The sequence below is a fragment of the Chiloscyllium plagiosum genome, unplaced genomic scaffold (genome assembly GCF_037043375.1).
Source record: "Chiloscyllium plagiosum isolate Xiang-an unplaced genomic scaffold, Cpla_swu_hap1 HiC_scaffold_46, whole genome shotgun sequence".
Taxonomy (NCBI): domain Eukaryota; kingdom Metazoa; phylum Chordata; class Chondrichthyes; order Orectolobiformes; family Hemiscylliidae; genus Chiloscyllium; species Chiloscyllium plagiosum.
Genome location: NW_028270184.1, coordinates 59,984,104 through 59,997,618, shown reverse-complemented (window position 1 = coordinate 59,997,618; position 13,515 = coordinate 59,984,104). Strand labels below are relative to the sequence as shown.

At 45.8% G+C, this 13,515-nt stretch overlaps 1 protein-coding gene across 1 annotated transcript in view; it reads left to right on the top strand.

Annotated features, from left to right (window-relative positions):
• LOC148136356 (putative G protein-coupled receptor 139) overlaps positions 1 to 13,291 on the top strand; it is an 84,437-nt gene extending 71,146 nt beyond the window's left edge. Inside the window, exon 2 of the mRNA XM_087983708.1 lies at positions 12,381 to 13,291. Coding sequence (XP_087839834.1) covers positions 12,381 to 13,291 — 911 coding nt within the window. The remainder of the gene's footprint in view (positions 1 to 12,380) is intronic.
• Positions 13,292 to 13,515: the final 224 nt, after the last annotated feature.

The window sequence follows — 13,515 nt, the reverse complement described above, 5'->3', positions numbered from 1 at the left end:
GTAATCAAATTATGAGAATTATTATATCACGTGGACTATATAAACGCAGCATTTTGAACACTGGAGGGAGAGCTGCTGCCATCCAACAGTACAGCAACTGTTGTAGAGCCGGAGTTCTAACGGCTATCTCAAAGACTCTCTATCAAAGACACATGTTCATGTAAACCTACTTGCAATAAAAAAATGACCCAGGGAGATCATCAGCTGAACGAGTGAACACAGCGGGGAAGATAGAGACTGAATGGTCTTGAGGTTTTAATTTTCATATGTGGGTTGTTGGAACAGCATATTTTTACAGAGTTGGAGTCAGATAGTAAGTAGCTAAGAAAAGAGGGGCTTGTATTTGTGAATAGTTGTTGTTTCGTGTTCACTATTAAAGTTAAGAAACTAACTTGATAATTTTTGCTTGAATACTGGAACGAAGGAGATCGGTGTCGCTCATATTTTAACAGATGACAAAGTGAGGCGAGCTTTTCTGGGTGTTTGGGTTTAATTAACAGAGGGGTTCGAGTCCACCTTGTAAATGTCCATTCATGCTAACCCCATTTCCCTGCAGTTGGTCCATATGCTTCCAGTCCTTTCCTATCCACATATTTAACCAAATGTTTTTGAAATGTTGTTAATATACCCCCCTCAACCATATCTGCTGGCAACTCATCCACGTACCAGCCCTCTGTATAAAAAAGTGGCCCCTCAGGTTCCCTTTAATTCCTCCCCCTTTAACCTTAAACTGATCCCCTCTAATCCTCGATTCTCTACACCTTGGAAAAAGACTGAGAGCATTAACCCTATCATACCCCTTGTGATTTTATACAGCTCTATAAGGACTCCCTTAGTCTCTTACACGCTAAAGAAAAGATCCTAGCTTACGCAACCTCTCCCTATAACTCAGACCATTGAGTCCTGGCAATGTCTTTGTAAATTTCTTCTGCACTCTTTCTAATTTAATAACATCCTCCCCATAACAAGGTGACAAAACTGAACACAATACTCCAAGTGCGGCCTTACCAAAGTCCTGTGTAACTGCAACATAAGGTCCCAAATTCTATACTCAATATTCTGCTTGATGAAGGCCAATGTGCCAAAAGACTTCTTCACTGCCCTGTCTACCTGTGACTCCACTCTTAGAGAACCGTGCACCTGAACGCCAAGGTCCCTCTGCCCACTGCACCCCTTAAGAACCTCCCATTCACCATGAAACTCCTACATTGATTTGAGTTTCCAAAATGCAAGACAGCACGCTTCTATATTAAATTCCATTTGCCATTTCTCGGCCCATTTCCCACCTGATTAAGGTCTGCTGGAATTTCTGATAAACTTCTTCACTGATCATGCTCCCAATTACTTTCGTGTCATGTGCAAACTTACTAATCATACCTTGTACATTCTCAACCAAATCATCGATAACAAACAGCAATGGACCAAGCCTCCAGTCTGACAAACATCCTTCCACTCAACCCTCTGATTCCTACCATCAAGCCAACTGTGTATCCAATTGGCCAGGTCCCCCCCCCCGCATTCTACGAGATGTAACCTCCCTGAGCAGCCTGCCATTTGGAAATTTATCAAAGGCCTTACTGAAATCCATAGAGACTACGTCTATCACTCTGCCCTCATCAAACGTCCTGGTAACTTCATCAAAGGACTCTAAGAAATTTGGGAAGCATGATTTCCCACTCACAAGTCTATGCTGACTGCTCCGAATCAATCCATGTGTAAGTAATGGGTGCAGTCAATGGTATGCTGTGCTTCATTGTAAGATGATTCGAGTACATAAGTAAAGCCATCTTCCTGCTGTTGCAGAGCCTTTCTGAGAGAGTATTTGGGGCACCCTGTACAGATTCGATGTCCTTTGTAAGGAATGATTCCCTTACCACAGGCACCGGTGATGGTAACATGAGGATAGAGTGAATAAGCTGAGTGTTTAATCTGTAGAGCTGTGAGAGATGACGAAATTGTGATGCTGAAACACGATGAGTGGCAGCGATCTCTTATTTCCAAAACAGACATTGACAGGGAGAGAAATTCCATAATTTACCCAGGATTGATTGGTTTGATTTATTGTCACGTGTATCTCAGTACAGGGAAACACTTTGTTTATGAGCAGTGGATGCAGATCATAGTAAGCATGGCCAGACAGATCATAGGGTGGAAATAGACTTGGACAGAGTAAGGCATACAGGTTACACTGCACAGGACATGCACTAGACAAGGTCAACATGAACAAGATCACCATTATTTGTACTTAGAGAGTCCATTCATCACTCTAACGTGACTTTCCTAATAGTTCATATGCCTAAATTAGCTATCCCCATGTTATCCCCAGGCGAGTGGATCCTGTACTGAACGTCAGGTTGCTCACAATCCCCAACAGCAGCCACAATACCTTCCATCTGAAACAGGTAGCTTTTCCCAAAAGCTTCCACCCTACATAGAGATCACCAGGCTGTCTTCTCGGAGATGGAACATGCCTTCTTGAGACTTCACCCAAGACATATGGCTTCCCTGCTCACCACTAGAAATCCACGTTAAAGTCCCACATGTGTATCATAAGAAACGGAGCCAGGAGGAACAACGTGGAACAGTCTGTCTGTGCAGCCTCTGCTCCACTTGTTCATCATGTTAGAGCATCAATTAGGAGACACTTAAGATTGCCAATGCTGGAGATCATAGTAGAGCATCATTTGCTGGAAAAGCACGGTGGGTCAGGCAGCATCCGAGGACCAGGAGCATCGATGTTTTGGGCATAAGACATTCATCAGGAATCAGGAAAAATTACCTCATTCTGCCCCCGTGTAAGTGCATTGAGGTGGGAATGGTCTCCTTCTGTTCATGTGTAAGTGACTCAAGAGAGTGATTGGCTTCAAACTCGTCTGATTTGACGGGGCCAAGGGCCTGACTGGTTACCCCTGGTTCCTGTTTGACAGCTCAGTGTACTGACTAGTGTGACAATGCTGCAGCTTTAAGAGGTTATTTTGTCCTGGTTTCTTTTAAGAGAGAAATTGAACGATCGTTACCAAGCTGGGCGAGTTAAGACCACTTGAATAACAGCTAGGGAGGCCTTGTGTTTATTTTAATGCAGCCTGAATGGGTGTGGCCAGCTCTCACAGATTAGGATCTCTGGGTTTTGGTTTCTCAGTAATTTCAGAAACTATTGGGGTCTCCACAGAGTTGGAAGCTTCAGTGAATGTTTCCTGGCTGCTACTCTTTCTGAATTTTCTCTTGATGCTGTTTTTAAGTCCTGGATTGGAGAAGTGTTTGTGACAATCTGTGTCTGAATATTTCTTTTCGCCAGGGGCTGTGTTTATGGGTTTTTCGTATATAAGAAAAGTTCATTAGTAATAGTTCAAAGATCCATTATTCTGTTAACTTGTCCAATAGATTTAAGTTATTCTAGATTCCTCTTTCTTTGGTTTCATCGTATCTTTCATGTTTAAATAAATGTTGTTTTCTTCAAACCGAGTGGTTTGACCAGTCACATTGCATCTGGAACAGACGTTTGACATTTCTTTTAAAATATGAAAGCATTAGAGTCTAGGTTACCGCCTTCAAATATTTTCGAGGGCTCCGATGTGGTCCATCACACTAGACTCCTTCTTTTCCTGAGTAATAGGCTAGAGACACTGAATGGGCTGTCCCTGTTCATCTCCAATAATGTCAATGGGCTGAATGACTTCCTCATATTCCTGTGAAACTAGCGTGAGGTGCTGAATGAACTCTTATTTTACTGTGGCAATGTGCAGTGTCAGGCAGTGCTGTTACATGAATCTTACGGACACTTTAACAGCACAAGCCCCAATGGAGTCTGGGTCTTGCTGCACATGGACACAGACCAGTTCAGGAGCTGATGGGGGACAAAACATTCTGAACATTGTGGAATCGTCAGTGACCATCCCCACTTCTGATCTCATGGTGGGGAAGGTGGGGCGGGGAGACATTGATAAAGCAGCTGAAGATGTTTGTGAAGTGGAAGCTACCCTGAGGATCTCCCAGAGAGATGACCCAGGAAAGAGATGATGAACATCTTCTGTTGTACCATGTTTGACTCCAAATACTGGAGAGTTTTCTCTGATTCCCATTAAGTCCAGTTTTGTTAAGCTCCTTGATGCCAGAAGAAGTCAACCACTGCCTTCATATCAGGCCCAGTCATTTTTACCTGAACCCTTGTGTCAACTTCTTTTGTTCACACCAATAAGCCATGATATTGGAGCAGCGAGTGCTTTCTTCAAACAGGTGGTATTGAATGTCAGGATTTCTCTTCTCAAGAATGTTCGGGGAGTTAGATGACTGAAAGTATTTGAAGAGGAGGTCGATGGATATTAACCTGTCACAGAGTTGAGGGCTTTGAAGAATTGGGTATAAAAGAGGATTTGAGACAAAGAACAGATCAGTCATGATCTTAGTGAAGGGCAAAGCAGGCTTGGGGAGTGAATGACCTGCCCCTGTTTCTAATATTCACACTTTCAGTTATTGAAAAGTTAGTGGGTGTTATTTTCAAGAATGTTCTGTTATTGAATGTTGCAGTCAGGGAGACCAGAGGATTTTGTGAGCCATCTCTGGGTGAGGTATGTGAGCTGTATTTACAGTGAATTTGGGTCGACAACATGACCAACAAATAAAGCACAAGTTGCAGACAGGAGAAGCTCTGTAAAGAGAGATGAGGGGCCTATTTCATACCCAGCCTGGGCTTTCCAATTACATTTCCCAAATCGCCTCAAAGCGTGTGTGATAGTCTTGAAGGGCCGAATGGTCTCCTCTGTTTCTGTGCACCAGTTTATAGCAGTAAGTAGCCTCCCACTGTTCCTGTCTAACAGGTTTGGTGTGCAGAATGGAACACAGGAACATGGGACTGAGGAGCAGGAGTGGGTCATTAGATACTTTGAGCCTTCTCCACCAGGCACTAAGATTGTGGCTGATCAGGTTGTGGACTCAGCCCCACTTTCCTGTCTGTATCCCATTATCCGTGATTCACTTCCCTGTCAAATATTTAACTAACGCAGCTTTCAATCAATGTGAACATAGAGGCACGATAAACTTGCAGTGAAGAGAATTCTGACTTGAAAGGTTCTTTCAGAATTATTCGTCATCCCTCTTATAGAATCAGAGAGTCATGCAGAACGGAAGCAGACCCGTTAGTCCAACCGTTAGACCCGTTATATCAAATCTGATCAAGTCCCATTTGCCAGCATTTGGCCAATATCCCTCCTCTCAGATAATCTTTAAATGTGCGATTGTAACCAACTTCACCACTTCCTCTGTCAGCACTTTCTGTACACACACCACTCTCTGTGTGAAACATTTACTCTAACTCCACTCTAAATCATTCGCCCTCTCGCCTTCAACCTATGCCCTCTTGTTCTGGGCTCTCCGACCCTGGGAAACCGAAAGTGCCTGTTCGGAATGTACATGCCTTTGATTGTTTTATATACCACTATAATGTCACCCTTCTGCCTCTGACACTCCAGGGAGAAACACCTCATCCTAATCAACTTCTCCCTAAAGCTCAAACCCTCCAGTCCTGGAACACACGTGTCAATCTTTTCTGCAGACTAACAAGTTGTATGCAGTATTCTTAAAGTGGCCGCACCAACATCCTGTACAGATGCATCTCCTATATTCAATGCTCTGACTGATGGAGGCAAAAATGCCAAACGTGTTCTGCGCCATACTGTCTACCTGCAACTCCACCTTCAAGGAATAATGTACCTGCAGCACTCAGACCCTTTGATCGACAACACTCCCCAGGACCTTACCATTAAGTGCATAATTTCTGCTCTGATTTGTCTTCCCAAAATGCAAAACCTCGTGTTTATCTAAATTAAACGCCATCTGTCATTCCTTGCACCATTGTCCCATCTAATTGTGGTCTCGTTGTACTCTGAAATAATCTACTTCACCACCTTTCTGATGTCATCTGTAACCTTACGAACTATGGCCCCGATATTCACATCCAGATCCCTGACATAATTTATGAAATGTAGTGAACTAAGTACTGATCCTTACAGCACAGTGCTGCTCACAAGCCTCCAGTCTGAAAAATACGCCTCTACCTTCAAGCCAATTATGACGAGCTTCCTCTGTATCCCATGTGACCGAACCTTACTCATCTGCCTACCAATCGGAATGTTATGAACATCTTGTTGAGGTCCATGTGGACAATATCTACCAAACTGCCTTCATCAATCTTCTTTGTCATCTCTTCATAAAACTCAATCAAATTAATTAGACATGATTTCCCATGCAGAAAGACACGTTGCCTACCCCTATCAGCCCTTGCCTTCCCAAATGCATGTAAATCCTATCCCTCAGAATCACCTTTAACAACTTACCCACCACTGACATCAGGCTCACGGGTCTATTGTTCCCCGGCTTTTTGTTGTGCCATCGAAATTAACTATGACCATCGTTAATCGCTATTATCTATAGTCTGCAATATTAGGGAATGAAATCCTTCATACACACTCTGCACAATGAAGGGTCTTGAATAGACAGAGAAAGAGAAAGACCATAATTTCTGCCCCCAAAATACGGATCAGTATTATCCACCTCTCATGTGTGACTGCCCTCTTCCTCAAACCATGAAATGATAGAAGGCAGCTGATTACCGTCCAGCCTCACCTCCCCACTGACTATGTCTGCAATCAGTCCCTCATCCCCCTCACAACACAAGGCAACCCTAGCTCAGTGTCTTTGTGAAAATCAAGGCCGGAATCAAGGCATCCTGCAGAGGGGAAGGAATTTTAAAATTAAACGGGGAAGGTGAGTAGGTGGTAATATCACTCACTGGGTTGAAGAGTGGCAAGTGGAGTTTAGTCTGGATATTGCGAAGTATTGAATTGGTAAATCAAACAAGAGCAGGACCTATACAATTAAAAGTAGGGCCTTTGGTAGTGTTGTAGAACAGAGACCTCGGCCGTCAGGTATAGTCCTTTAAAATTTGCAACTCATACAGATAGTCTGGCTAAGAAGGTGTTTAGCACACTTCTCTTCATTGGTCAGACCTCTGAGTATCGGAATTGGGACGTCATGTTGTGGTTGTACAGGATATTGGCGAGACTTCTTCTGCAATACTGTGTCCAGTCTGGTCTCCCTGCCCGCTCATTCCATAGGCATACCACCCTCTGGGTGAAAAAGCTGCCCCTTAGGTCACTTTTAAATGTTTCCCTCTCATCTTAAAACTATGCCCTCTAATTTTGGTCTCCCCTACACTTATAAAAAACATTCACTTTTCTCTTTAATGTTATTGACCTTGATATTATTCAGCTGGAGAGGGTTCAGAAGAGATTAATCTGGATGTTGCTGGGAAGAGAGAGAGTGATCGTTAAGGAGAGACTGGTTAGGCTGGGACTTTTTTCACTGGAGAGGATGGGATTAAGGGGAAACTTCAAGGAAGTTTACAAAATAATGAGGGGTACAGATAAGCTGAAGGGCTGATGTCTTTTCCCTAGAGTTGGGGATTCAAAACTGAGGGATATTTTAAGTTGCGAGGAAAAAGATTTACAAAAGTCACGAGAGGTAATTATTTTAGACAGAAGCTGGCTTGGGTGTGGAATGAACTTCCAGAGGAAGTGGTGAAAGCAGGGACAGCTACAACGTTTAAAGGACATTCAGATCAGTACATGGATAAGACATCAGTTTGGATCGTGCTGTGAGCAGCTGCCCTCTCCCTCCCCCTCTCTGAATGAATCCCTGTTGGTTTTCACCCTCTGAAAATGCCTGTGCAGTGGCGTGTAGCGGCCAGCAGAGGGTGCCATTGCATCACTTTAAGCACCACAGAGACTGCCAGACCATCCCCACACAGTGATACACAGATACACACACGGGAAATGTCAGGGCGCGGCGTGAAGCTCATCTGGTAATTTAAATTAAACATTGCCGTATTGGGAATATAGCAGTACTTCACTGGCTCACACTCGTGAGTGGGGCAGGATTTCAGTTGTTTCATGGGGCCTGTGATGCTATGACAATCTCATTGTTTGTAGATAAGACCAAACCTGGAAGAATTGTAAAGTCTATGGAGGTCAGTGTGGAACTCTAACAGGACAATCACACGTTGTTATAGTGTTCAGGTGTAATGCAGATGGGAATCAATGCAGAGCAGTGTGAGGTGATACACTTTGGTAGGAAAGACAATGAAAGACAGTTTAAAACATACTGTGCCATTATAAAGCGGGTGCAGGAACAGAGAGCGCTGCTTGTATATGCGCACAGATTGTTGAAGATATCAGGATAGGTGGGGAGAGCAGTAACTATCACAGATTAGTTTCAGTACCTGAGCTGGTTACATCGTCTCCCCCCTGTAAACCTTCCTGGGAGGTGGGGGAGACGATGTGTTGTGAGCCCACCCTCCTGCCCACTGAGACCGTGGGGATTCCATTTGTACCAGCTCAACGTAAAAGGGAGATGTCCACGGGGCCACGGCTTCTAAGTTGTGCCGAGAGGAAACGGAACTGCCAATGGGTTTAAAGTGAGAATTGCCCTTCACTGAACATTGCACCTTACTCGGTCGTTGGGACCTGGATGTTTCAGAATCTCCACACGAGGCGTCCCGGTCCTCTCCGGCTCGTACCAGGGTCCTCCCCACATGGCAGAGGGAGGGGAGTGAGTGAACGGATATCGGGAACTCTACCACCCGGTTAGGCCCTTCTTGTCCTATTCCAGGCTGTTTCTCCTGGAATGGGAGAAAGGAAGGGAGAGGGGGAGAGTGGGAGGGGTTGTCCTGCTGTTAGTGTTAGTGTAGGTGGGGAGGGGGTCATGGTGAGGTGTCCGGAGGGAGTCAGTCCACAGTGTTGTATCCATACAGTGTTATTAGTGTGGGTGTGTAATGGAGGGAAGAGGGGCGAGAGAGGGAGAAAGAGAGAGACAGAGACAGAGAGATAGAGTCAGAGAGAGAAGGTGCAGCATGCGGCAGTGAGAGTGGTGGACCATGAGCCCTGTTCGGGGTCGCTGTTATAATAGATAAACAGTGAGTGTGAGGGAGCAAAGAGAATATGGTGACCCTTATCCTGACAGAGCGGGGAAGGTGATTGATGCTTGTCCTGTATTGCAGGACATTTCTTCAGACTGCAGATACTGCACGGAGCTGGGTGGTGAGCTCAGACCATGCTCGGTGGGTCTGGTGGTGTCGCCCTCTCTGGGAAGTGAATGGTCCCCCTCTGTACTAGCCCATCCACCAGGACCTCCGTGCCCCTGTTGACAAACCGGGGTGTAATTGTCCCTTATCTGCCATGCTCGGGGTAAACTATGCAGGGCAGCTCCAAGCTGAGAAAACTCAATCGTGTGCCCATTGGGCTTTTAAAGATGACATCAGTGTCAGGGATCACGGAATATCCAGGGGCATCTGGGTGATGGTGTGTACCTCCAGCCATGAAGGACTCAATTTACAAAGCTGTGAATAAATGCTCATCCAAAACTCTCCATCATCTGACCTCACACCAATATCCCTTTTTCCCATCTTTCCTGGGAAGACAGGTTCATGTTAAAGGATGTTATCGAAGTGTCTTCATTTCAGCATTCTGCAACCTGGGAACACATCCTTCCATGATACTGTCTCTCAGTCTCCCCCCTCTCTGTCTGTTTCTCAAACCCCTCCCATGTGGTGATATTTAAACTGATTCTCCTGCCATCTCTCTCTGGCAGTGATGTTCACACCCACAGCACCCCCTTTTCAGGGGAACAATGGAGGCATGGAGCTGTAAATGGATGGGAGCTGTACATCCTGTCACTTCCAGCATGGGCTGCAAGTTTCCTCACTATGGGCAGTGATCTAACACACTGTTACTGAGCATTGCACTGGGGTGGGGTACACAGTCCTATATGCTGGGAGGGTAACTGCTCCTAGGTTACAGATCAATGAAATGGGGAGTTGTACACAGTCCTACATGCTGGGAGGGTAACTGCTCCTAGGTTACAGATCAATACTCTGGGGTGGGGTACACAGAACTACATGCTGGGAGGGTAACTGCTCCTAGGTTACAGATCAATACTCTGGGGTGGGGTACACAGTCCTACATGGTGAGAAGGTGACTGCTCTTGGTTTACAGACTAATGCACTGGGGTGGGGTACACAGTCCTACATTCTGAGTGCGTAACTACTCCTGGTTTACAGACTAATGTACTGGGGTGGGGTACACAGTCCTAAATGTTGGGGGGGTATCTGCTCGTTGGTTACAGTTCATTGCATTGATCCTATATATATTGATCTAGTCCTATACGCTGGGAGGTTAACTGCTCCTGGTTTACAGATCAAGGCACTGGGGTGGAGTACATAGTCATACATGCTGAGAGGGTGACTGCTCTTGGTTTACAGACTAATGCACTGGGGGTGGTACACAATCCTACATACTGGGTGCGTAACATCTCCTGGTTTACAGACTAATGTTCTGGGGTGGGGTACACAGTCCTACATTCTGGGAGTGGAACTGCTCCTGGTATACAGATCAATGCGCTGGGGTGGGGTATACAGTCCTACATGCTGGGAGGGTAACTGCTCCTGGTTTACAGACTAATGCACTGGGGGGGGGGGGGGGGTTATCTCTCCTTGGTTTCAGATCAATGCATTGGGGTGGTGTACGCAGTCCTATACGCTGGGAGGTTAACTGCTACTGGTTTACAGATCGATGCACTTGGGTGTGGTACACAGTAATACATGCTGGGAAGGTAACTGCTCCTGGGTTACAGATCAATGCACTGGGGTCGTGTCAACAGTCCTACATGCTGGGAGGGTAACTGCTCCGGGTTTACAGACTAATGCTCTGGGGTGGGGTACACAGTCCTACATTCTGGGAGGGTAACTGCTCCCGGTTTACAGATCAATGCACGGGGGTGGTGTATACAGTCCTACATGCTGGGAGGGTAAGTGCTTCTGGGTTGCAGATCAATGCACTGGGATGGTGTACACAGTCCTACTCACTTGGAAGGTGACTGCTCCTTGGTTACAGATTTATTCACGGGTGATCACTGCACAGGCTGCTGTGCTGGTCAGACTATCTGGTTGAGGTTTATAGATAATACAATGATGTGGTCTGTGCAGCTCCCCGTGCTGGATGGATAATTGTTTCAGGTTCACACATTACTGCCCTGCTGTGGTCTGCACAGCTCCCCGTGCTGGACCGATATCTAGTCCGGGGTTATAGATCAATGCACTGCTGTGGTCTGCACAGCTCCCCATGCTGGACAGATATCTAATCCGGGGTTATAGATCAATGCACTGTTGTGGTCTGCACAGCTCCCCGTGCTGGACAGATATCTAGTCTGGGTTTATAGTTCAAGGCACTGCTGTGGTCTGCACAGTGCTCCACTCTGGACAGATTGCCAGTTTGTATTGACCAGTGCATTGGATGAATCTGGACAGATTTCTGGACTGTACTGAGCAGTGCATTGGCCTGGTCTGCACAGTGTTCCCCGGTGAACAGATATCTCCTCTGGGTTGATGGTGTCTGGACTGGTTCTGTGAGATGGATTGAGAATGTGGTATATCTAACCATTTCAGCTGAACTGGCAATGCCTTTAGTTCTCATTCCTGTGATTGGACCCTCCGTCTCTCACCCCATTAATGTTACAGTGTGTCCAGGCACAGTACATCATGTTGGTGGGGTGGGTCGGGGTGAAAGGTGATGGACAGGTCAAGAGGTTCCCCGGAATGTTCTGTCCCCGACATTCTATAACTGACATTCCCCGGAACGTTCTGTCCCTGACATTCTATAACTGCCATTCCCTGGAACGTTCTGTCCCCGACATTCTTTTACCGACATTCCCCAGAACGTTCTGTCCCCGATATTCTACAACTGACATTCCCCGGAACGTTCTATCCCTGACATTGTTTGTGAACGGCCGGACGTCAGTGAATTGCACAAACGATAAGATCCCGAGGGAAGAGATCCCGTTTCAGGGAGAAGGAGACACTGTTCAGAAGGCCCCTCAGGCAGTTAAAGGGGTGAATACGTTTTCCCTGCGTTTACATTTCTTCCCGACACAGGATTGACCACAATTTAGACCAAAATACAGAAATTCCCAAACTCCGTTTGTCTTCAGGAAATTGGGAGAGAATCCTTCAGGACGGCAACGTTTCCACCCTCCGTATTAGGAACTGGGAAGGAGTGACCTGTGTCTGCTCTCGAGTGATCAAGTGTGTGGGAATGTTCTAGAAACCATCTGTCCTTATGGATGTGTCTCTGTGTGTTTGAGGAGGGAGAGTTTCTTTTGGTTTATGTCACATTTTTGTCAGTAATTCCGAAATTCCCATTTGTTATTCCAGCTCCAATTATTTTAATAAATCCCTGAATACAGGGACACATTTGAAAATCTCACTGGGTCCCTGATCAAACGGATCCCTTTGCCTCCAGGCTGATGGATAATGGTTTTGTTTTCCTTCCTCACAGTTAACGTAGTGACCATCTACGTCCTGCTTTATAAAGATTGCGGATTGTCTCCATGTGTCAGACGTTACCTGGGGGCCATGGCAGCGGCGGATCTCCTGGTCATTATTCTCGACCTGATCCTGAGACACATTCCCATTGTTTACAAGGAACAGTTTTATTTCCTGAGGCACTCCGTCCGCGTGTGTAATATCCACGCTGTTCTGCTTTATGCAGCCACTGACTGCTCTGTCTGGTTCACTGTCACTTTCACCTTTGATCGGTTTGTGGCCATTTGTTGCCAGAAGCTGAAAAGTAAATATTGCAGTGAGAAAACGGCGGCTGTGTTTCTGGGAGCAGTGACTGTGCTGAGCTGTTTAAAGAACATTTCCTGGTATTTTATGTTCACGGCTCGGTATTGGCTGGTGAACCGCCCCTGGTTTTGTGTTGTAACAGGCGCTGTTCAATTCTCCAGAGTCTGGATCACAATCGGGTCCCTGCACTACATCCTAACCCCGTGTGTCCCATTTCCCCTGATTCTGCTGCTCAATGTTCTCACCGTCAGACACATTTTAATGACCAGCAGAGCCCGCAGGAGACTCCGCGCTCACACCAATGGGGATGCTCAGTCTGACACTGAAATGAGAAACCGAAAAAAATCCATCATTTTACTGTTTATGATTTCAGCCAATTTCATCTTGTTATGGTCAACGATAATGGTGTATTCTATATGGAGACGGATGTATTGGATTGGGTATTACTCTGTGTATCTCGATGACTTTGTGCAGGAATTGGGCTTCATGCTGCAGCTCCTCAGTTGTTGCACAAACACCGCGATTTATGCCGTGACCCAGACAAAGTTCAGGGAGCAGCTGAAGAATGTGCTGAAATATCCCTTCACCCAAATCCATCCATCCATCAAATTCTCTCATTAATCAATCCATCCTGGATTTTCTCATTTAAGTTCAATGTTTCAGCGATGGAGCAGCCTGTCGCTATGGTAACAGACTGAGGGTAGCGCTGGTTTGTCCATCCTTATCCCTCAGGGTGTTCCAGGGACACATTTCAATGTTTCTCACAACTCAGGGGCCAGTGCGAAAAGGCACCATCCCACTGACTGTATCCATCACTTCCATTTGTAAACAATAAAAATGTTGAT